The sequence below is a fragment of the Lampetra fluviatilis genome, chromosome 28, assembly GCF_964198595.1.
Source record: "Lampetra fluviatilis chromosome 28, kcLamFluv1.1, whole genome shotgun sequence".
Lineage (NCBI taxonomy): Eukaryota > Metazoa > Chordata > Hyperoartia > Petromyzontiformes > Petromyzontidae > Lampetra > Lampetra fluviatilis.
Window position 1 is genome coordinate 7499224 of NC_136302.1, and position 25565 is coordinate 7524788.

Below are 25565 nucleotides of genomic sequence, written 5' to 3' on the forward strand. Positions count from 1 at the left end.
GACTCGAGTCCAAGTCACATGACTCGAGTCCACATCTCATAGGTGGGACAAAGTCATTGTTATGCAAGTCCAAGTCGAGTCGCAAGTCATCAAATTCATGACTCGAGTCTGACTCGAGTCATGAATGTTTCTTATTGGAATGGACTGTTTTCTCTATTATATATAAAGTCATTGTCCTATGACCTCCTGACAATCATTCTGGTTCCACTGAGAGCACATTTGTCAATCTTCAGTAATTATTTGATAATAATTCCAATCTGAATGTATTTAGAAGCATACACACCGGCCCATATTTTGCAAACTGATATATATATAAATGAATCCGTATGTCTTATTATTGTTTTATTTAGTTATTAATTATCTCTCATTTTTAAAACAAACATGAACACGTTTTACAGATTTTGTGCATTTTTATACTTAATGTCCGTACATATCGCCCTTGCATTCGATCTTAAAGTTTAGCTTAGGCTCTCTTTGTTAGAGACGAAAATTGTCTCGGTCAGCTCTCACCAAGTTTATATTAAGGAGCTGAACTGATATAAACTGTATATGATCATCCGTGTTCCATATGCCTCGTGCCTTGTGGCATCTTAGTACGGTGGGGTCCCTATGGTTTTCAAAGGATTGTCTACCCACAGCAAGCATTCTTGGCCTAATCTCATTATATGCATATTTAATACATTTCCACAAGCACTGCAGCATGTTTTGTTCAGTGTTTTGAGTGTATCGAATTTAGACAATAGTAGGGTTAAAAAAAAATAAACGTATTTTCTCCTCCCACTACATTTACTCACGGTGACAGTAATGACTATGAGAATAATTGTTTTTAATAAGGGTGTTTCCCTTTTGGATTCAAAATGTGACCCGGCTGTCTGCGGCGAGAAACAGTGATGGCCTAATTACGATGGCCAAGGAGCGGCATGGTAAGAGCCCCCCCCCCTCCGTCTCCTCTCGGCCTGCCTATGCCGTACCCCTCCCCTGCCCCCCTTCCCAAAAAGCAACCCCTTCGTGACAGTCGCCGCCCTCCGAGGGCTGATCCGCCCATCCCCTTCCTTGGAACTGCACACCAAACAGCAGAGCTGGGGTGGCTGTGTTTCGTAGCCGGGTCTTGACTAAACGAGCCCGTGCACGGCGCTAGCGTGCATGTGTGCAAGTGCAGCCCTTCCTTTTTGTCGAAGCCCACTGCTGTATTGACGGTCTCCCCCCCACACACGCCTTGCGGGTAGTGAGGCTTATTTGACCATACTTCACCGTGCAGGTTGTGAAGGTGGGGGGGCGGTGGTCAGAACAACAACTCCCACTATGCCTGCCTTTTTCGCATGGCGATCGCCTATCATAGCATGATGCAGGCTAACACGAGGTCTGATGGGATCGGGGCAATCCGGCTGATTTAATGATAGATATCGAACTGTTAATCCTGCTGAGAGAATTGAAAAAAACTAACTAACAGAGGGTTGTGGGTGCTCATGTAGGACATCCTTCAGTTAAACGCTTTGAACGAGCCACGCGTGCATTGACACCCGCGCAGAAATAAAAAACGATTCCAACTGAGGATGTGTTATTCAAATGTGATCATTAAAATTTTACGAGTGAGACAGCGTTCGGCTTGAGCTTTTTATCTCTGACCCTAGCCCAAGCCATCCCCTCCCCCTGCAATCCCACTATTGAATTAAACTGACCCATGGCAATACAACTATATATGTCCCTGCTGCTATTTAAGCTTTGTTCCTTATTTACCAGACCCTAACTAATCCTCTAATTAAAGCCCACTCGGATTTCCTTCCCCTCACTGCAGGTCGTATTTAACCTGGTTACGGGTTATGGGCAGAGCTAGAAGGCCAGACCAGAGTCAATAGTAGCTTTTGTGTCAGAGTTATATGGATCGCAGGTTTAATTGCATGAATGTTGGAAATCACATTACTGTTCACAACAGAGGCACATGCATGGACTCCAGAACAAAGGTCTTTGTCGACATGCATTAAAAGTTCTTAACTTGATTAAATGCAGAAAGTTAATCTCAGCACAGTGTTTCAAATGGAATTTAAGCCATGTGAATTGAAACGTAACTTACTTAATCGCGTCTCTTGCATACGTGTAGCTGTCACATAATTGTGGCCATGAGTGTACAAATCAATGGGAGGATATCAATTGTATTTCGTGATTAAATGTATTTTCTTCTCTACATTTTCCTTCAGCGCTTTATGATCTTATTCGGCATTGTTTTCATGTAACGCATCACCCCATCACTATAAAAAATGTTTGATGGGATTCTGATACCAGAGAGTAATTTAGAGACTTTGGAGATTCATTTACTAGTTTCAGGTCAAGAAATGAGGGCTTTGGGGTCAAAGGGCAGTCTTGGGAGGGCAGTGGCACGGAACGGGGAGGTATAAAGAAGTTGTGTGGCAAGATGGGAATATTTGACAGTGCGGGGGAGATTTAAGCTACAATTACAAGCTCATAGTGTTTGACAGCTATTATAGTTCATTGTTCTGACATGGGCTTTCTCAGCAAACAAACAGCAAACATAAAACCCGAATGTTGTTGGCTTGCGTGTACTGACCGTTGGAGCAGTGGCCCGGCATTTACTCATTCATAGGTCACTGACCATGTGGTGTCAATAGCTGCAATTTTGAGTGATTATGGGCTTCCTGTGTATCAAAGCTTCCTGTTTATTTAAAGTCAAATATGTATACGTATCCCCTCACCGCCCATTGACGAAAGATCGTTTATTGATGGATAAAGCTTGAGTTTTTAAACTTAGTTTTTTTTACGCTTGTGAGACAAATCTAACATACATGTAGGTGCCACGTTGCACCAAAAGGAGAGTGCACATTTAAATATGCACGTTGCCAATACGTAAAATAAAAGTTTTCATGAGCATACTTTGTTTGTATGGAAGTAAACAAGGCATGCCATAAAATGTAGGTCATTTTTAGGAACAAGGCCTTTCGATATAATTTTGCACACACACACACGCCTATTTATATTCGTAAACTTTGAGCACATTCTATCATTGTTCAGCCAAGATTATGTCCAGGCGAGACACCAGTCAGTGTGAAGCAAAGATCTATCCCTTGGTTTTAAGAGGATGTGGTAAAAATGAATCTCGTGGAAGACAAGTAATCTGTGTGTGTGTGTTTGTTTGACCTGTGCTGACACTGAGAGGGCAGTGCAATCAAAGTGTCTAAGAACCGGGGAGGATGGATCTCTGAAAACCAAGAGATTTAACTTCATTTTCTGTCCAAGTTAGCCCTGCTTAGCTGGTAGCTAAGGCTCTCACTCCTCTTTGCACAGACCGCCTGAGTTTTTGGTTTGCTTATCCAAAGATCCCAAGCATAGCAAAGCTTAACATCTCTCTCTGAGTGACATTACTGAGCAGGAATTTTCTGAAGAAGAAGAAAAAAATGCAACAGAAAAATGAGCCTGATACGGCATTGGCAGTGGTGCACAAGCACGGCTAACAATCACTCAACACGTATGTCAATCGCACTGCTTAAAAATGGAGAGAGAAAAACATAATAGGTTCGATTTTGGGCAATGGGCGTTTTTCATGGCAGAGATATGTGATTTTGATTGTGGGGAGATATACATACATTGTTTTTATATATATGACGTTTTTTTTTTATATAAACGCCTTTTACATTGCAACCAAGACAAAGGTGACAACAGTTGCATTTACACATTTATTCATTTACACATTTTTATCGAGGAAAGTACTGAAAGTCCTCCGATGGAGGCTCTGCGAGTTTTAAACTCCCTGCTGGTCCCTTCACACCTGTGAAAATAGAGGCACGTTAACATATAGCATGTCTAACTAATGTTCTACGAGAACAAAAAACCACGGGAAACACATCACCGTTCAAGCCACTGTTTATGTAAAACAATCATCGTAATATTTTACAGCCTTCTGTAAATCACCGCTGTGGACGAAGGACTTCCCACGTCGTCTCCATCCTGGAGATTGTTTTGACCATACTAGGCCGTGCTTATCGATTCGTGTGAGTTAAAGGGGAGGTGCCCATGCCCGATTCAGACATCGCTCTCCACTGATGGTAGCCTTGGTCAGGGGAATCAAACTCAGGTCACCTGAGGTTGACAGTGCAGTGCGCAAACCACCGCGCCACCACTCCACCCACTTTTTACATATCGGCGGTTTTTAAAAAGTGCTCGGAACCCTTCCGCGGTGAGCCAGACTTCCCTGGGCTACCACCATTTCCTTTCTGCCTATTAAAGTTCACCAATGTGAGCCCAGGTGTGACTGAAGTGTGTGCACAATGGCAGGGACGCGGCCATGCTTTGGAAGTCGGGGATAGCCCTGTGAACACGTTGTTTCCCAGTGGTTAATTGGTTAGTTCACTGGGAGGATCCACGAAATTCTGCCTCCCATTTTTTCCTCGTTCCACTGCACGATAATCAGGTCACAAATCTTAGCACCTACTAGCTCCTGCTTCGGTACAGAAACTATTGTTTCAAGCACTGTGTACTTAAAGGTTCTGTCGTCAGCTTAATCAGTGTTTTTTTAACGTAGATGCCACCGTCCACAAGCTTCATCATTCATTCATCGAGCATTTTCCCGTGGGGCTACGCCTTTGTGGATGTATAATGGTCCCCCAAATTTTTGTGTGGGGGTCTCATAGTCAGATACAAACATTTTCGGGGTAATCACACACCCACAGCACCCACATTCGTCTTCTCCCCTGCACAATGTCCAGCCCAATCTCGCTTCGGCTCAGACAGTCAGAAACAAAAAAACGCCTCACCACCGTCTGTTTACCAAAGACTCCAAAGATCTCCGGTGTGCGAATCCGACTGGGGTCAGGCGCTGCACACGTACGTCACCTCTGGGTCACGGCTGTCTGTGTAGAAGTCACCGATCTGGCTGTGAAATGTGAAACGAAACATTTATTTTGGGGGGGGAGGGAAATGTTAGCTGTTAATTGATCCAAATATTTCCACTAATATATATATAAGACAAAGATCCCCGTATAGCCTTAACAGACTGTTGGGGCAAGTGCTGTTAGCGAGTAGCACTTATGAATGCCGGAACGGGGGGGGGGGGGCAGCACCACGCCCTTTTGTCGCTCCAGTGGCGATGTTTACACACCGCACCAGGTACTCATTTGAGGCTGTGTCGACCTAGGGCAGGCCCAGGACCGGTTCAGATAATCGTCACTGATCTTGGTCATGAGCGGAAATATTACTTGGGTCTCTGGGTTAATATAAATGAAGGTAGTTATTCTTAATGTAGTGAGCCTTTGTTTATGTATTACATTCCAGATTCTCCGAGCTGCTGATTCATGGCATGCTGACATCTCTGAAAAAGAGCTTCCTAGCTCATCGGATTCCTCCAGTATAAATACATTTTCTGATTCTGATATTGTCGAACTTGTGGGCAGTGGCGACTCTGTATCTTAATGGCACAAAGTTCTTTTGCAAGAATTAAACTCTGGCAATCCATCATTGCCTCCAAAAATCACATGTATATGCCATTGTAGTTGCAAAGTAGTTCTGTTTTTAAAGTTTGTGTTATTAACATGATAAAAAATAAGAAATGTATTTGTAATCATCGATGTTGTTTTTGACTACTTTAGAAACGGATACAATTTAAAAGCCACTTGTCAGCTGACGTCATCGATGCCTCCTTAAATAAACGATTATGGTATTTTATTTGCTGAAACAAAAGTGCAAATGCTCCTTTGATGTGTTTAATATGAATAACTCTATTATTTATTGATGTATTTTTATATCAATATTTTTCTAGGATATGAAACAGCTGCTGTATCACACTATGTAATTGTCCTCCAGCATGTACAAATTTATTCATAATCTACTTATTATTTTATAACGTTAATGGCACGAACATCTTTCATGCTTTTATTTTATGTAAATTGAGTTTTAAAACGTTGCCTTTGAACTTATCCCATTATAAACTATAATTTGTAATATGCACATATTTTCAATGGGGGGTGAAATGCGTTTGTTTGAAATAATACATGATAATTATCATTGGTTAAGTTGCTGGTTACAATTTCACCTGTTTCATTGTAGTTTCTGTGGATTTCTTACAAAATCCAAAACGGAATAAGGCAAGATAAAAAAAGAAACATCATCCGTATAATTCAAGAATACGCACGAATATGAATATACTACATTTGGTCAAATACACGATGGGAACAAGTGGTGTCAGCGAGCACACATTGTGACTCTCACAGCACATGCATAGTTGGCATTGGCAGCACCATGGCAGGCAACTTTTATCTTTCACGGCATGGTGTGATGTGTCTCACACCACGCTAGGTCGGTCTGACTACTAAGGAGATATCCGGGGTAGGCTCAGATGCTACTTACTGATCGTAATATTCCTGGAGATAAATCATATTTGCAACAAAGCTCCCGTTCACGTATGCTATTACTCATAATGTTCACCATCAACATGAAATTAGTGTGTGTACGAAGCAGAACACAGGATGCATGCGCCGTTGTTTTTAGAAATAAATTGTTTTCTCCATGCTCTGGGCAGGGCACGATGCTTGGGCAGATTTAGGCGGTCGCTGCGCGTCCAACTCTACTGCAGCTGCCAGGATATGGCAGAGGATTGAAGGTGTTGGCGCGTGTGGCATCGGTGACTTTGCCCGCAATAAATCCTCGATGCTGATGATCCTCCTCTGTGGGGCTCTGCAGGTGATTAACGCCATCGAGCAGGACTACCGGCTGCCGGCACCCATGGACTGCCCGGCCGCCCTTCACCAGCTCATGCTCGACTGCTGGCAGAAGGAGCGCAATGAAAGGCCCAAATTTGGCCAGATCGTCAACACCCTGGACAAACTCATTCGTACGCCGGCCAGCCTCAAGACCGTCGCATGCGTCACACCGGGGTCAGTTTCCATTTGAATGTTTACACTTGCACGGAATGCCCATTCTCAACCGTTCTCCATCCACTGCTAGCTACACGGCGCTATGGTTTTGTTGCACACCCCCCCCCCGCTCGCCCCTATGTGGATGTTTGTTAAGCGGGGTTGTATTTCTACGGGTGACATATCCTGCCCGAACGCAGGCGTGTGTTTTTTTTTTACCTCTCGTGTGTTTTTTTTTACCTCTCGTGTGTGTTTTTTTTTACCTCTCGTGTGTGTTTTTTTTTTACCTCTCGTGTGTTTTTTTTTTTGGGTTGTGCCACGCGTTCGGCACGATGTCTGACGTTTCGCCGCACATGCTGGGAGCTTCTCCAGGATCGAAAATGTGCCAGAGGGCTGCACAGCACAGCTGTATTGCTGGAAAGCACCTTGGAATAAGACGCTATATACATCTATATAGGATAAGAGCTGTGAAAACACGCGTTTCTAAATGGTGATTGTGATGTTCTTAGATTATTTATTATCCTCCAACCACTGCGTCTCCTTTTATATCTTAAGTTATTTATCGAGTTCATGAACCAATTCTTCTCTGTGTGGGTTGTCAACTCCTGAACATTCCGATCGTTCAGGGGCATATTCTGACCATGCTAAACGACTATTTATAAATACACGAATGCATGCATTCGTAAACATTGAGCCTTTGTCCTAGGACACTTTGACCAAACGGCAGTAAAACAACTTTGGCTCCTCAGCTCCTGCATTGTAACCAAAATAATTGTAACGGTCTGGCAAATGACAGCTTATTTACAGTATTTTGTTACCAAAGTCTTGGAAACTATTTGTCCTTTTTTTCTTCTCTGTGTAATAAAAAAAGGAATGGCTTTTTTTTACGACTTGTTCGTTTTGTGGTGCCAGACACGAACTAAACATGGTGAAAACTCTCGACTAATCTCCCTAGCGAGCTTACGAAACCGACTTCCATGCCGCAGCCTTTCCCTCCCTCTATTTCATTTACGAGTCTCAACGACGGTACAGGGATCGGAGTATACAGACGGCAAAAGAATGGTACTGCCCAACCGTCCCCCCAAGAATATGTCAAAGGAAAGCCAAGTCAGGATGAGGTGGACAGAGGAGATGGATACGAGATGGTACAAGGAGAAGCAGAGGAGAGAGAGGGGGGAGGGGTTTCGATTTAAAGCTTTCGTGACTGCAGGGATTCATCTTCTTGGTTCTTTCGGTAAAGTCACGTAGAACCAAGAAGAGGGGGGATGGGTGCCCGGAAAGATTCACAGCATCCATATCATTGCTTAAACCCTGTCTATGGACGGCAGAGAGAGAGAGAGCCACTTGCAAAGTGTTGAACACAATGCTCCTCGCTTTTGCCCTGCTCTCGAGTTTAGCTATCAGCTTTAGTGTCCTCTTCACAGGCGTATGCTTGAGCACTGTTAAACGAGGTATGGGTGCAGCCCCCTTGTCCATCCGTTTTCTGTTGAGGGCCCACTCGCACGCCGTGCGGGTATTATGGATTATTTGAGCGTGCTTCACGCTGGTAAAGCGCTGTCCGGTGAGCTGCGCGTGTCTGCAACGGTTTCGCGATCCGATCGCGATGTTTAGCAAGGGCGTGCTTGAGAAGTTTGTAATAACAGTAATTCAGTAATTTGCTGCCCTTTGTCAAACCACTGCTGGGTGAAGGCCTTGCCATGCCATGTGGGTCACGGGAATTGTTTGACCACACTGGTCAGTGCATGTTGGTGAAGTGGGAGACTCTGGCCTAGTTCAGATGTCGCTCGCCATTGCTTTTTGCTATATCAGGGAATGCATAACGCACAGTGCTAACCACTTTTCCCACCCATCACTCCAGCCACGTATATAATTTAAAGTCATATTACTATTTAAGGAGCATTATGGTGCTTTCTTTTCGAACTTTAAATTAAGTTTCGAATTCAGAGCGATAATTGCTTTGTGTGTGCTTCATGTTTTAATGGCCTTGCGAGATTACGGTTTTATACTCGCCAGGCCAGTTGATTAAATATAAATGTCTAGTCAAAGAGAAGATAACTTTTTACTCACTGTAGTTGATTACAAGTAGCAATGCAAGCACCATATAAATATTGTATTGGGTGTTCTAAAGTAAGCCTGTTTCTTTGATAATGCAGTACAAGCCTGGGGGAATTGCAAACAGTCTGAAGCCAAATAGATTTTCAGGAGACTTTGTTCATTCTGCAGTCTGGTACCAGCTGTCAGACTTGGAACTGCTATAAGCGACATATGCCTTCTGTAATTATAATGTTATGTTCATAATAAAGCCCGGAGATGAAGGAGAATGGTACTAGATTGGTAGAACATTATCTGGCCCAAAATCGAGGTAGCCTTGAAGACTTGTTGAAGTATGACTTCATTTTTAGCCACGCACATAACATTTACATTCGGCTGAGGGCTTTTGTTTTTGTTGCAGATGTCTGCTTGCTTAGGGCCTCGGTGGCTTTTTTTGCCGATAATTTTCTGTCTGCCTTAAGTGGATTTTAAGAAGTATTACACAATGTTAACCTGGCATTGTTTTTTTATTTTTAATTTAACAGAAACTAATTGACAGGTTTCACCTTGCAACACACCTAGCCCCCCCACCTCTCATATTCAACCCGGCCAAAATCAACCTTGTAATCGCTGTACACCCGAATCGCCTAAATGTAATTGAGTTTCATGTTAAAAAGTCTTAATAGTAATTCCCCACCCCCAAAAGAAAATAAAAAAAACACTCTGACTGCATACACCTGGTGCTAATTTTTTAATTAACTAATTACCTAATTGCACACACATATATGATTTTGCTTATATGTGTTATTGCACAACCGGTTAAGAGGGAACAGGTTATTCCCAAGAGGGGCAGCTGAGAGACCAGACCGGACGTTATCTGATTTCCATCACTGGGAGAGGTCATGTTTCTTAGTTTTGTGCTGTGCGGGAGCGGGGAGCCATAGAGGATGTGGGCTGTACAATCACCCGCTTGTGCGCACACACAGCAGTTCGAACCCACCTGTCAATAACAGCCTGCCCGCCCGCCCGCCCGCCCGCCCCACTACCACCCCCACACACCCCACCTTTCCTTTTAATTAAGGGATTTTTTTTTACTTAATTACACGATGGATAAATTACACTTAAATTAATTTAAAAATTGTCACCCTGGGCACATTTAAACTTTTTTTTGCGTTGTTAAAAAAAACGCGCGCGTGCTACGTGGGTGTCCTCGTGGAGTGAATGCTCCTTGCCGCCATAGGAATGTGGAGTTTCTGGCATTTGTTTTAGGGCTGCCATCGGAGAGGACACTCCATTGCTCGTTTGAGCAATGCAACGAAACGTCGGACATTATTACAAACATATGGTAAAACCCAAAAACCCATCGGAGAGCTATCTTTACAGCACAGCCGTGAAAAAGTACATCGTAGTATATACAGCACGTGCTGATTTATGTAATGTATTTTTGTGATGATATATTATAACCATAATAATTACATTCATATGGAGTACAAACATATATAGTGTTTGTCATTAATACATCCGATGGACGAGACTGGTGATGGAATGGCAGTGAAAGGAGGTCGGGGGGAGAGAATGTCCCCAAGAGCACGACCACCGTGGAGATGGAGTGATAAGATCAGTTCACGCAGGAGTGAGATGCTGCTGACAGCACTGCACCATGAAGGATGTTGATAGCATAGGGAGACCTTCAACCAGTGGTTGATACAAATTGATGACTGATGATGATGATGGTAAAATATTATAGAATGCAATGTTAAGTATGGAAAGGTTTATTCTTAAAATCAGAGCAGTAGGTGTGCACCATAAAAAAATGCATCTTCATTAAATAAAACTATATACACAAATAATATGAAGCTTGAGTATGGATGAACAGTTTTTTTTAAATGCTAATGCACTGTATAATAATATAATATTTCTTTGAAAATAGCATTCTAATGATAAAGCATCATTAGTAGCTTCAAAGTCATGCAGCGCACACCGAGAATTTAATTACAATTTTGCAGATCAGAGAACCAAAAAGAAGTCACGTTGGAAGTGGAGCACCGTGCTTTGTATTTTGGTTCAGTGCAGGGCTGCACAGAGATGACTGGCTTTTTTTTGATGAATCAACAACCAATTCAAACTCAAATATATATATTTTTAAAGAACAGAAATGCAGTCTCAGTGCCGGTTTTTTTTTAAGACTTGGCAGTGTGAGCATTGGCATCGGGCACAAAAAGAAAATAGCTAGCTAGCCGTATTCTTGTTTGCTACTTTTTTTGTTATGTCGTGAACAAAGGAACATGTGTATAAAAGGTTCTTCTTCGGACTGCGGTTTTTGGTGATTATCTCCATAATGAGGTAACAGAAGCCATGGCTGATAAGAGATGGCTAGCACTTGCGAGGTCAGGCCATAGATATATACCAGATAGGACCTCGCCAGGCTGGCTTGTAATGCATGCCTTGGCAGGAAATAAAAAGTGAAGCTGGGTTTGACCTGCAGCATTTTTTGTTTTGCCCACTCATCATTGGCTCACAACATCTTCGTTTACCTTGAAAATATACGACTCTTTTTTTTATTCGTCAGTTAATTGCATTCCCTTTCCATTGCTAAAATATATATGCCACCATATATATCTTTGCAACTTCTTACCTGTGCAAAATACAGATCGAAATAATGCACAATATTCACGAGAAATTGTTCACGAAAAGTATTTAGACATTTTGGAATTACGTGTTTCCCCACCCCCCCCCCCCCCATTTCACCTTTTAATGACCATATTACCTAGCGAGACATTCGGTGAGCACAGAAGGCCAACATCACAACACAGAGGGTCTTCTTCTTGGTTCTTTCGGTAAAGTCACGTAGAATGGAAATAATAAAATAATAAAAATAAAACATAATAAAGTAATTCTCACGACGTTTCGGCCACAACGCAAGCAGCCGTCCTCATGTGAATAACAGGTCTGTCGAAATGACACTGTCTTTGTGTCATTTCAGACAGAACAGGTCTGTCGGGAAGACAGTCTGAATGACTATGTCTTCCCGACAGACCTGTTCTTCACCTGAGGACGGCTGCTTGCGTTGTGGCCGAAACGTCGTGAGAATTACTTTATGATGTTTTATTTTTATCATTTTATTATTTCCATTCTACGTGACTTTACCGAAAGAACCAAGAAGATGAATCCCTGCAGTCACGAAAGCTTTAAATAGAACCAGAGGGTCTTTCCAGAGCTCCCTATAGTGGAGGCCCTTCTGTCAGCAGCGATATGATCGAGCTATGGTGGTGCTGCACCTTTACCAATGATCATGCAGTATTTAACGAGATCTAAAAATAGGCATGTGCCCTTCATGTCGCCGATGTTCTGTACTGCGAGATGGGGTGAACGTGACAGTGAGAGCATCCTTATTGACATGCCATCGTTGCTATTGCAGTATCTCACAGCCACTTCTGGACCGGTCGGTGCCTGACTTTGCCAGCTTTGGTTCGGTGGATGAGTGGCTGGATGCCATCAAGATGGGTCGCTACAAGGACAACTTTGCCAGTGCCGGCTTCACCTCCTTTGACCTGGTCTCCCGCATGACTGCCGAGTAAGTTTTGACCTTGCCTAAAACGAGAAAATTTTTAATATACACAGCAGTGATTACACAGATGTATCACGTTTGATTTTAACCTACGTGTTTTTGAGAGGTGAATGGTGTCTCTCTCAAACAAGCACGTGGTTGTTGATCATCTCCCGCTGACAATCATGAGACAGTGGTGGAAATTCCACATTCCTTTGGTGTGGGTGAGGTTATCTAAAGGACATCCACTGTTGACTTTCCCCCCCAAGAAGTGGCTGCTCTGTTTATCAAACCCAAATGGATGAATGGCTGAGAGGGACCCCCAACTGGGATTTGAACTCACACCCTTCCATTGGAGAGCCACACACACTGACACTGCCGCCCAACGCAAAGAGTCTTGGGTTACATCAAGGACATTCGCCTTTTTTCCCGTTGCCACACAATTTTAGTAATTTGTGAGTATGAAACAAAGGCCTTTCCTGGTTCTACATTAAGTTGGACAAGTATCCCGTTCAATCTAGGTACCGAATGTTGTATGTCTTCCGCATTCTTCCAACTGGCAGAGCACCCGCTATTGAATGAGCTGGGAATATGTCCCCTTAAAGCCACATGACATGAAGTCACGTGGAATCATCAATTTTGGGACAGTGAGGTTTTTTTTTTCCCCATCTTTGCAATCATCAGTGACAGGTCCCAAGCCATCAAACTCACTACACACGAGAACCCTTATACAGAGAGAGGGCAGCATTCATTTTTCACTTGTCTGCCCCTGGGGCTCAACTCAGAGTTTTTGGCTGAGTACCGTGACATAAGAATTAACCCCCTGAGTCACCCAGCCACTTCCAATAGAAGGTCATATTATAAATGACACTAGGGTATGAAACTAGACATTCATCTTTTGAGTTGATAGGTCCTAAAGCACTCATAGTATTGGTATGATACAACATACACACACACACATACACGTGCGCACACACAAATACACGTGTGCATTTTTTTAAATATTTGCAATAGCACAGCATCCGATGGGTTCCACATTGATGTCTTGCTTTTGCCAATGTCACATCGAGGGTCACAAAGCGGCGCTTGCAATGATACTGAAAGGCAATGACAAATATCGATAACTGTGAGGGTGCAGAAGAAATTGGATGTGATGTGCTCTGAAGCACATTGGTTGCAGTGTATCTTGTTTGTCACTTTGATGTATTGTGTGTGCTTTGATGGCTGCAAAAGGACACTCACGTACAACGCATTGCTGCCTGGCAATTATATCTTCTGCAAAAGCACTCCACTTTAGGAGAATACGTTCCACACAATCTTTACTTATTATATTTACCTGTTTCTTCCGAGGTCTGCTTAGACTGCTGATTTCACCGATAACTTAACCGATTGAAAATGTCTACTTTCACTGCTTATCACCGTTATGATGCCTTCCTTAGTTTGGTGTTTCATCAGTTACATTCTCACCAGGGGTTTAGGATGTTCCTCTCAATGGATCCCCACCTGTGATAAAAAAAAGTAACAATATAGAGCCTTATTGTGTACTTATTTATAGTCAGCCAAAAGGTCTTGCTCCTTAAATATAAAGAACCTGTAGTGCAAATCGTATATGTGAGCTCTCCTCTGTGTACAGCAGTTACCTGGAGCAGAGAGACATTTGGAAGCTATTCCAAGATAATCTAACAAATGTTTTCATTGCCTTTTTATTTTGTGTATAATCCCCTTAGGGACATCTTAAGGATAGGAGTTACCCTGGCTGGACACCAGAAGAAGATCCTTAACAGTATCCAGACAATGAGGGTGCAAATGAACCAGATCCAAACGGTGCAAGTCTGAGGACATCAATGCAGATTCCTGAAAAGAGAAATTCGAAGAGCCGGTGTAAATCTGCTTTGTGCCACTGGCGGATGCCACGATGAGACACTTCCAAAATCAATCGCAGTACATTTATTTTGATGTCAACAGATGTGCCATGATGGGAAAATGCACACATCTAAGCTAAAGACATTCACTAAAGCGTACAGAAATACATCCGGCTGTTAAACTGAATTCACTTGATCACGTCAACGTTGAGATCATTCATGAAGGCACCTGTGAGATCATAGTACTTGTTTTGTTCTTCTCCCAGCTGGAAAACATCATCTGTGCGGTCTTTGCTCATTACGTGACATCGTCTGGACTTTTTTTAGTGGTTAATGTCATTAGTGGCGTTGATGTGTGATAGATGTCAAGACCGAGATCTTTCAGAAGATTTCTTTACCATCTCAAGAACCTTCCACGTACAACCGAGAAGTCTCACGGGGGTTCTTTGGAGGGCGTTACAAGTCACAGATGCATGTATCAACGCTTTATAATATTTCACCAATATATAGGAATTAAAAATAAGTACAAAAAAAAAACAAATAAGCCGAAAAAAATATCACGAAAAAATACAAATGGTTTTGTTTTTCCGTCTTCAAGTTACTTGCAAGCAGGACACTTCAATGGGACCTCTAAAAGACCTAATTGTGGAAGGTCGTAGGTGAAGCATTGTTTAATGGTGTCTCGAAAGGACAATTCCAGAGGAAGGACGCGCTGCTGTACGATACAGGAGCAAACGAGCGGCAACGTCTTCGCTGCGCGAGTGCATTGCGCGTGGGTGCACGGCGCGCACACACACTGGGGGAGAAGGGTTTCTGCTCTGGCCACGTCTGGCGCCAATGCCGTTCCGCTAAACGTCAATTCTTAGGCAACGAAGCAAAGAGAGAAGCAACAACTCTAGAAACAATGCTGTCCGCAGCAGCTGCTTAGAACTTGGTTGATCAACTTCACCGTCAAGCGGCTATTAATATTGCTGCCTAATTATTATTGTTATAATCGTTTGGCTTTTGAGTTCAAGGTCAAACATGTCACAGCTACACCAAGTCGTTGTCTCCTAGTTTACCGTTGCGAAATAATACATTTAGCTTGCAGAGTTTCCTTAAACATTAGTCTTCATATTGAAGATCTTGTTTAATAATATTCTTTTAGCTTGCTAGATTTTTTTTATTTACATTATCTGTTACATTTGAATCATATAACTGCAGGAAAAATGTTATGTTTTAGCATTTTAGTACTGTATTAAATGTATTATTTCTTGCACGTTTTTAAGGCACTGCGTTATGTAGTGGCTGGTATCAAAAATAAAAAAAATATTTTTGTTTCTGAAAACTCTTTACGTCCAATTAATAGCGATGAGAATAAAATGCAAACGTTATGTATGTATATTTTCAAACATCTGTCTTCGCATGAAAAGCAACTTCGCAGCAAGGTTCCAACGTAACAAGTACAAGGTTAAGATGCCAAAAAGATTATTATGCTTTGATGCATAGGAGAGGAAAAGAGCGAGAGCGAAATAATATTTTATTAGAGTACTTGGAGCTTAATTCAGTATAATACCCTGCCGAAAGTATGTATAATTAATACACATTGTTTATGTAAATTTTCCATGATCGCACATCATTATGAAGGAAAAATATCAATTGTAAAAATATAAATGTACCCTCTGCCACTCAAACTTCATGACACAAACTTATGATAGCATGTCAGTGTCCCCGGAAGGATATAACTGACTATTCTGACCAAATTTGCAAACTATTATTCTAAATTATAAAAAAAAAAAAGCTTAAACTGATGCCTTCCTTTAATTCACCCTGAACTCTGCAAGCTTTTAGACGAGAATGTTGTCGAAACATGAACGATGTTGACTGTGAGTATGTAACATACTCAAACGGCGTACCACAGAGCAGTTAAAGGGATAGTCGGCTTGGCAATGGAAAGATGATATTCGTTTCTCAATTGGTTCGTTTCTCAATACGCTTGTCCTGGCGAAGTTCGCCGTGTAGGGCGATCCAGACCTCCCTTTCCCTGGCGACGGACTCCAGCACTACATTGCTATACACTACTACACTATACACTACACTATACACTACACAGACTCTAGCTCTTCCATGGGGAATTTCCAGGCGTTTCCATGCCAGCCGAGCGACATCGTCCCCCCAGAGTGTCCTGGGCCACCTCCGGGATCTTTGCCCATGACATCTGCTAAGAAAATCGAGGACACTGCACCGTGAATGCGAGGCAAACTATGAAGGTTGGATGTGGAACCTATTTTGGTGATTGAATTCAGCAACCGTTACATGTCAAGTACGTCTTACAATGAACGTATGGCCCTTGCTAAAGTTGAAAATATTATTTTATCTGTCAGTTGCAGATTTCACTTACAATTATTCTGCAGCTGTAAGTTAACAGACAGAGGCACATGTGTAATAAAACATCCATTAATTCAAACAGATTTTGGTTCTGCGTCTATATTACGAGAAAACTGCACCGAGTACTCTCTGTTTTCACGAAGGCTGTCCGTTGGAGCGACTGCACATAATCTTGGTTGTGCAGACCCTAAGAGAGATGCCAAAAGTGGATTGTGTAATTTTCAGTTGTAAAATTGAGAAAAAACTGTAGTGTTAATAACGTGTGCTGGTATTTAACAAGCGTCATCTTAAGCCGGGTCTTACACCTGAGCCGTCAAGCAGCGCCCGTTGTTTGCGTGCAACTGACTTGAACATACGTATCTCTCTCCAAGCAAGTTGAGCAAACTGATCGCTCAGAGTGGAGGCAGATTCTTCCGATTTCAAGCGATCTGCTCAGCGATTTTGTTGATCGCTCAGGTGTGGAGGGGGCTTTAGAGGGGAGAAGAGAGGGGGGGGGGGCAGTGCTTGGTTATTCCTGCGATATTTCTCTGCAACCTCTGTAGGTTACCTACAACTGGAAGTCTGAATGCCGAATCGCGATTTGGGTTATTGCTCTCGTGCCACTTGCAAATGCTTATATTCTTGCAATAATTTCACGGCTGTCAGTGTGTATGTTGATGACAAATAATAATTCGTAGCCTGTTCTGTAGCTCAGATTGACTCTTCCTTGGACAAATTGTTCTTCTGTCAGATAATTTAAATGACACAAGACGTTAGGTCTCATTGGGGTTTATTTTGTAATAATTTATTTCGTTTATATTTTTAGTGGCAAATATTTAGTTGCCTGTGTAGATAATTTCTGAAATAACAAGATGCTTTTTTTCATCTTGTTATTTTTATTTATTTTTTTGCCACTAACTTATTTGGAACCTTTGCATGAGGCACTGCAAGCGTTTTAGAGAATCCAGATTACAGCGGTTTTGTTCACGTGAATAAAAATGTTGTAAAATTGTAAAGAAAACTTATCCATATGAACCTTCTCTGTGTTATACTGTAAAATAAAAATGAATTAGGAATTCACGAGTATCATTCCTAGGATGTCCTCCACTGCCTTTTTCTCCACTTCTCAGACTTTGAGCACTTACATTGACAATGACAATTACAGCAACAACTCTATGCCCTTTATTTTTCCTTATTTTTGCCCAAGCCAGTGAATAGTACAAGTTGTTTTCTTCCCAGTAACGATTTTTTTTTATTAATTTGGCTTTTGTACCTGCTGAGAGCCTTCCAACTTGACTCGTACTGAGGCAAATGTGAAACTTGACAAAATAGTAGCCTGACAAGTGACTTATCACACACTCTTAAAGTGCGACCCATAAATTAGTGCACGGTTTCCCAACTGCAGTCCGCACGATCCATCCCACTATGCCACGTGTTTACCAATTTACTCCCCATTCAAATACAAGTAAACTTGTTTCCACGCTGCACGCGCCCAATGATTGTTAAACACGGTCCCACGTGACATGCACAAAGCAATTAAGGCTGTCTGCATTAATAGAACCGATTCAAATTACGGTTAATTGCTTATCACATCACGTGGGGACGTGTTGAGCAATCATCGGCACGTGCAGCGTTGAACGAGTTTAATTTATTTGAATTTTGAAGTACATTGGTACACGTGAGAGAGACGGAGCGTGGTGTGGCTCGTAAGAGTTTTGAGAATCCCTGCATGAGTGGCTGCCAGCAACATTTATCGCTAACAAGTCTGTGAGAGAAAACCATTATGCACGAGTTGATTTGCCTGTCATGAAAGTCACATGCTCAAAAAACCGTGGTAGATTAATAATAATGAAGCGTTTGCTAACTCTTTTTGGAGAGGGGGAGGAATTTGGCATGAATTATTATATTTTTTTCAATGTGTGTTTATTAAATTTAGAATTATAATGAAAACTAAACATGTTTTCGATGGGAAATGCAAGGTTGATTCGTGAGGTGCAAAAATGTTCATGCAAGTTAAGTTTTCTTTACAAATTCAACATGTCCTGATTTAAAACGTTACACCATTTGTGCCGTATTTAGTTAACGGGAATTCCTTGCAGGGATTAAAATGAATAACATAACATTGACTGCAAAATCGTTTAATGTATGTTACATTTGTATTTTTAATGTGAGCAAATATGAATCGGTAATCATCTAAAAGTCTTGTCACTTTAAAGCATACATTACAACTTTCAAAAAATGTAATCCTTTGTGTGCTCTTCGTATGTAGAGTATGATCGAAATGCTTGGGTGATATGGCTGCAGTGTTATACCAAGTGTGGCGCACAGTGCTACCTGTACAATAGTACGCCTTGATCAAGTCACCTTTTTTAACGTTAATCGTCAGTGTGTTAACTCAGTATACTGTACCAAGTACGCATTGCAGTACAGACTCCTATGTCTACCTACCAGTAGATATATTCATTCACTTACCCTGCAAGGATTGTCCCCTCCCCCAGCTAAGAAGTTTAGGTTTTTTTTGGTTTGTGAGGTTTTTTTTATTAGCTTTTGAGAAACAGTTGTGGAAATCCCATAGAATCCCCTAATTATTAGAGTGTTGTCGTGACAACTGTGAAACCCTGATCTAAAATAGTTAATAGATAGTTGCGTAAAATTGGAAGCCCTCAAATTGAGAGTATGAAAATCATTCTAGAAATAAAATTCAATTGAAAGAAGGCCCCTCTGGTCATACAAGTCGTTTGACCATACTTCACCACGCTGGTCATTGGCTGATAAATACACTCAGGTCACCAGGTTCACAGGAATGTGCACTAAACCACAGTGACCTTGTAATTATTAAAGCTTTTTTTTACAATTCTTGTGGAATCCAGTCATGCCGTTCACTCTCACGGTGAAGATGTTTCAGCTTCATTTATTAGGTATAACCCTGTGAGCCATGCGCCTTTTGACTCGGTGCAGCTTAACAGACGTCTATGGGAATAGATACATCTGTGTTCTTAAAATCTTTCAAAAAAAACCCCTATATTCCACGAGACAATTGAAAGCTGGGATTTATTTTTAATGTTTTTGTTCATGCAGTGCTTGTTCTGAAAAAAAACTTTGGAAAATGTAAAATGCAAAACAATGGAAGAGGAGAAACATCAACAATTCTAAGTGCAGAGGCATTGACTTGTAAATGTTGTACATTATCGTTAATGTCATGTTGTGGTAGTCAGTTTTTGTAAGGCATGATGTATGTCTGTGTGTACTAATTATGAACTAAAGTCAGACATTTGTGTTTTAGATAACATGGAAGTTCAGTGCACTGTCTTCCAATCACCACTTGCTTTTATGTACAAAAATATATGGTTTTTAATTTTTGTGCACACAGTATTTTTGCCCACGTTTTAATTTTGGGGATGTTTTTTCTTCTGATATATATTTTGTGTGTGTGTGTAATTGTTGTAAGTATTTTTAAAATATTTGCTGCTTCCACAAACATTTGTAGGAGTTATAAAACTTTTGAAATTTAAAAAAATAATAAAACAAGTAATAAAAAAGCATGTTGTTGTCTTCTCACTGATCGCATAGCACGCATCCTACATTACAAGTATTGCAGCTCGCCAAAAGATTGCATCTGTTTCATTTTTTCTATTTTTTTCATATTCTACTTTCAACTCTCCATAACCCCTCGGTTTGGGTTGTTTTTCCCTCCACCTAATGCAGACAGCCTTTTAGATGGTGTAATATTTTTGGAAAGAAAGCATTCCTATTATTGTAACGATGCACATGACCATAGGGCTTCTGATACATACCTTATTTGTGGCCTCACCATTTTAGTTGAGAGTGAGAAAGATCTCACGATTATGGTTTTTGGCAGAGGAATAAAAAATAAATACGTCTCATCAATGCCTTCAGGATTACTCCCATTTATGGTCACGAGTCGTGACACCGGACTTCGAGGGACTCCTTTCCCCTGTGCTTCCCCAGTCTGCAATTGTGTTTTTTTCTTTTAGGATTTGGCTTTCCTTTGTGACAAACGTGGTCTGTTTGTTTGACTTGGCATACAACAGCACGGGGAAGGGCCTCGGAGTCAAACTTTATATTTGTGGCATGCTTCACACTCAGGTCCACAGAGTTTTAAAGAGAAACTATATTGTGTGTGTCATTTTTTTCTGCTGGGCTTTACAGCAATAAAATGGACGTAGTGTGCAGTATCCAAAATTGTGCACGACTATTCGTACAGTGCACAGTACTTTCTCTTGCCACATAATTATCGCTGTGGCTAGTATAGCGATGTGTTCCATTATTCCAAATTGTGTGTTTTTTTACATCACGATTACCAGGAAACACTGGATGCTGAGCAGCAGTGCCTCACCTTTTGATGTGTCTGCTTTCACTTGCCTTGCAGAGGAATGCAACCACACGGTTTAGACTAAATAATCGCCTCAATATGAAGTGATCCTGGTTTATCAGGAAATGCATGAGAGACACAGAATACCGACAAACTATCTCCCGGCGCAAGATTTGCATCAGAACATTTGCACTGCAGATGTGGCAATCCTGTTCCAGCGATGTACCAACAAGAATATCGCACAGTTGCGACTGCGATCACAAATCACACAACCTATGCAACGACATCGCGGTACCACGGCCCACTTTGATGACACTGGTCAACACACTTTTTCTGGCATAAGGTATTCCAACGGTTTTAAGGTAATTTTGGGGTGCTGATTCCAAATCTGGCATCAGTTTTTGTCTATCACATCAGGTTTTTGAGATATCAAATATAGCATTTTCAATAAAAACTGCAGAAGAAAAATATTAAATAAATGTGGATAACTACATAAAATGATATTATAAACACACTATCCTAAAAATACAGCACCATATTTTAACGCAAAAACAGTCACTGACTTGCAACAACTTGCAATCATAAGTGACAGAGTTAATTTCGGGTAAAATCAATGAAAATGGGGTATGCCTCGATTTAAAGCTTTCGTGACTGCAGGGATTCATCTTCTTGGTTCTTTCGGTAAAGTCACGTAGAATGGAAATAATAAAACAATAAAAATAAAACATATTAAAATAATTCTCACGACGTTTCGGCCACAACGCAAGTATCCGTCCTCAGGTGAAGACAGACCTGTATGCCGATAGCATAAAAATTATGTGATAGAGCAAATCTGAGATCAGATTTGGAATCGGCACCCTGAAATTAGTCTAAAACAGCTGCAAAAGTCCAGGCCAGAAAAAAATGTAATTTTTTTTGTTGTTGACCAGTGTAATCTGCTGGCAGCATCTTGCAGTCACAACGAGGCCACTCCTGAAGCCTCCTTCCGTCTCACTCGCCAACCTCGACGTGACCGTAGGAATGCTGCCGCTCAACTCCCCGCCATACAAAAGAAGAAGACCCAGTCCAAGGCTCATTCCTTGGTCCAACTCTTGAGAAGTCTGCATATATATTAATTGTGTAGTACTTCATATAGTCTTTGCATTTCAAACCTTACCACACTGTTGGGGACACGACGGCAGTATTCATTAATTTCCACCGCGTAAACTTGGCTTGCAAGGGTGAATTATAGGGAAAAAAATACCTCGATGTACACAAAGTTAAATAGAAACTAAACTGTTGAACTTATTTTAGAAGATAACTAACGAAGTAGTTTTGACAGAGAAAATGTATATGTCAGGCCCAGTCATTTGTGTTCATTTAGTCTTCAAGATAATTTGTTTAACCACTGCCAGGTATCAATTTGGGAGATGGGGAAAATAAATATATATACATATACGGAAAGGTCAAAATGTCGATGTAATGACCTAATGATTGTGAAGAATCATGGGGAGGTAAGGTGAGATTTAAACAGATGGTCCAGGCTCACAGGTTATACCAATGGATGAAAGCTGTTCCCTCATGATGCCGTATTGTCCTCTAGAAAAAGCATCTTCAAGGATGTTATGGATTGATTGATTGAATGAGTGATTTGTTGGTTTGATGATTTAGTTGCAATACGAGGTACAGTCTGGATGGGAGTGGGTTTTGGTGTCTGGCCAAACGTCACATTTTCCAGGTCAGTTCAACTGACAATGAGAGCCCCAAGGCTGTGAAATATGTGTTCAATTGCCAGCTGCGCAATACTCTCTCAAGTCTGAGTCATATTGACAGAAAGTGTGATAGCTGTTTTACAGCGTAAATATTATCAGCAGAATGTACAGTACTCTAAACGATTTGATGTGTTCTAAGAGCGATTCTTGATGATGCGTAGCAATACAATTTGTTTACGAAGTTGGTGTGTACGGCTTATGCCGTATCATCCACAACGGTGCATCTCTCATTTGAACGGTGCTTAGAATTGCTTGCCACGTGATAAGTGTTCGTGTTCCACATTGCGCACGCTGTCCACCACATGCCAATTCTAATTTAAGATATTGTTCAGGTAATTGTGATTCTTTTATCTAAGAACAAATATTTCTAAATCATAGTCCATAGTTATAGCGTTTGAAGGTTTTTAGAACAGTGGGAGGGGAGGTAACAATAACATTATTAATAATGATAACCTCTGACCTCAGCATCACACATTCGTAGGGCATTACATGTTCCATATAGGATGTTTGTAAAATGCCAAATATTGGCAGTTATTTTTTTTTACAAAAAGGAACATTTAAGTTAAACCAGAGATAAAGGGAGACAGAGCAGGAAAGCTATTAGCAAACTATTAGCAGTATAGAAAGAGTGCCACAAATATCTCAGAATTGTTTCCAAAAAATGTAAAAAAATAAAAAATATACATACAAAAATGTAAGCCTTTTGTAATTACTGCTGACGCTTGCATGCCCCAATGCAGCCAGTATGAGGACATACACATGTTGGCAATTAATGTGTGGAAAGTTCCACTTTCTCAAAGATTTTCAGGGCTTTTTTTAACCGACTCAGATTTGGGCTCAAGAATGGATCTTCATCGGCCAGTTAAAGTGTGTGCCGTATCATAAATCACAGCGATATTCAGTGCAAGTTCACTTTGCAAGAGACCTTTGCAAAATTAATGCCGCCAAATCAACATGCTAATCTATTCCACAATCTTTTTCAATTATTTTTTTACTTGTAATTGATAATATAGTATGCAGAACATATACTGTCTTGTTAAATTGACTCATTTTAATGTAAGCATCTTCGTATATTTTTTGAGTAGTTATTTTATCATAATACATTAGTACAAGTACATCATGAACAATTCTCATTTCCAAGGTTTTATGTGTCAGTGAAAATTGTAGAGGTTAATTTATTTATCACAATGTTCTGCAAGTCCCAGCGATGCAGGCCCTGTTGTTGACCATGCACACGATTGGAAACTGGTATCTGAACTTGTCCTGGGCCACCCTTAGGTCAGCTTAGCCTAAATCACATGTGCATACATACCGTGTGATTGTATCGGTCTAATGTTGGGTGAAGGCTTTCGTGTACTTTTGAGTCATGGTGGATGTTTGACCATACTTCACCATATTTTCCAGTGCGGGTGTTGATGAAGGTGGGGGACCCAGCATTGTTTCTGATATCACTTGCCGCCAAAGTTGGCCAAGGTTGCGAATCGAGTTCAGGTGTCCAGGTTCATACCAGAGTTCACGCTGACCACAATTTCACCACTCCACTCACACGTAGTGTGTGCATCAACGTTGTTTATGGCCACGTGGGAGCTCATTGAGACAAGAGCCTCTCGCAAGGGAGAACTGGACCACAAAGTACAGTCGAAACTAGATGTAGACGATTTCGATTTAAACTTTCGTGACTGCAGGGATTCATCTTCTTGGTTCTTTCGGTAAAGTCACGTAGAAGGGAAGTAATAAAATAATAAAAATAAAAAATAATAAAAATAAAACATAATACCTGAAGACGGCTGCTTGCGTTGTAGCCGAAACGTCGTGAGAATTATTTTATTTTATTATGTTTTATTTTTATTATTTTATTACTTCCCTTCTACGTGACTTTACCGAAAGAACCAAGAAGATAGATGTAGACGAATAATTGTTAATATTCGGCAAAATAATAAATAAAACCAATAAGATGTGTATATGTTTACAGGAAGTGTGGCTCTTGACCAAATATAAACAACACGTGCAAAAACAATTAAACTACAGCTATACACTGGGGAGCCAAAGGTGGCCAGGTGTAAGATAAGACCCAGCACCCCCCATGTGACAATGCTGGCCTCAAAAGGTGAGCACCAACAAATTCAGATAGCTACGTTCACAAATATATATATCCAGCGATATTGTTTGTAGTCACAGGAAAACATCAAAACAGCAACAACAACAACAACAAAAATCCCAACCTCCAGCATGTTGTAGACAATATTTTTCAGCAAGCCTCAAATCAAGTACAGGCTGCTGGAGTCAGGAAATGCTCTTTAACCCGAGAGGAAGAAGCAGAGAGGCCCTACCCATGCATGGAACTCAAGGGGTGACAGTGAAGCGTGGAGGCCCGGGAGGCGTGGAGGCGTATCGTGGCACCAGGAAGGAAGGGCCCCCTGCCTGCCCGGTGAGGTCAATCAAAATACACACGTGACACAGGTTAACCCTTAAACCTACAATTTCCAGACTTTTGGGATTAGGGTAAAGCATGGCGTAAGCTTTAGCCCACCCCTCCCCCCGCCTTTCATGTGCAGCATTTCTGTAAGCTCTAAGTCACGCATGTCCACGGTCGAATTTACACAATGATGCAGTGTTCTTCTTGTGCACGTCCTAGCAATGTGCGCTTCAAGAATCGACGGTGAACTCCAACCGATGATTACAATTCACCGAGTACGTTTTAGCAGTCGTGCCGTGCAGCTTAAATTGCAGCGCTTTCTGTAAATGTAAAAGTATAAGAAAACGCATCGTAACGAACAGCAAATCCGTGCCCGATTACTTTTCATCCCCCCGGCTTTCTATCGCACCGCCAGCTATGGC

At 41.3% G+C, this 25565-nt stretch overlaps 1 protein-coding gene across 2 annotated transcripts in view; it reads left to right on the top strand.

The window, feature by feature from the left end:
* Nucleotides 1-17115, top strand: part of LOC144942737 (ephrin type-B receptor 1-B-like) — a 175519-nt gene extending 158404 nt beyond the window's left edge. For both annotated transcript variants that reach the window (XM_078869609.1, XM_078869610.1), the window contains exons 14-16: nt 6685-6878; nt 12307-12462; nt 14163-17115. In XM_078869609.1, the coding sequence (XP_078725735.1) occupies nt 6685-6878; nt 12307-12462; nt 14163-14271 (459 nt within the window). In that variant the 3' untranslated portion in view covers nt 14272-17115. The remainder of the gene's footprint in view (nt 1-6684; nt 6879-12306; nt 12463-14162) is intronic.
* Nucleotides 17116-25565: the final 8450 nt, after the last annotated feature.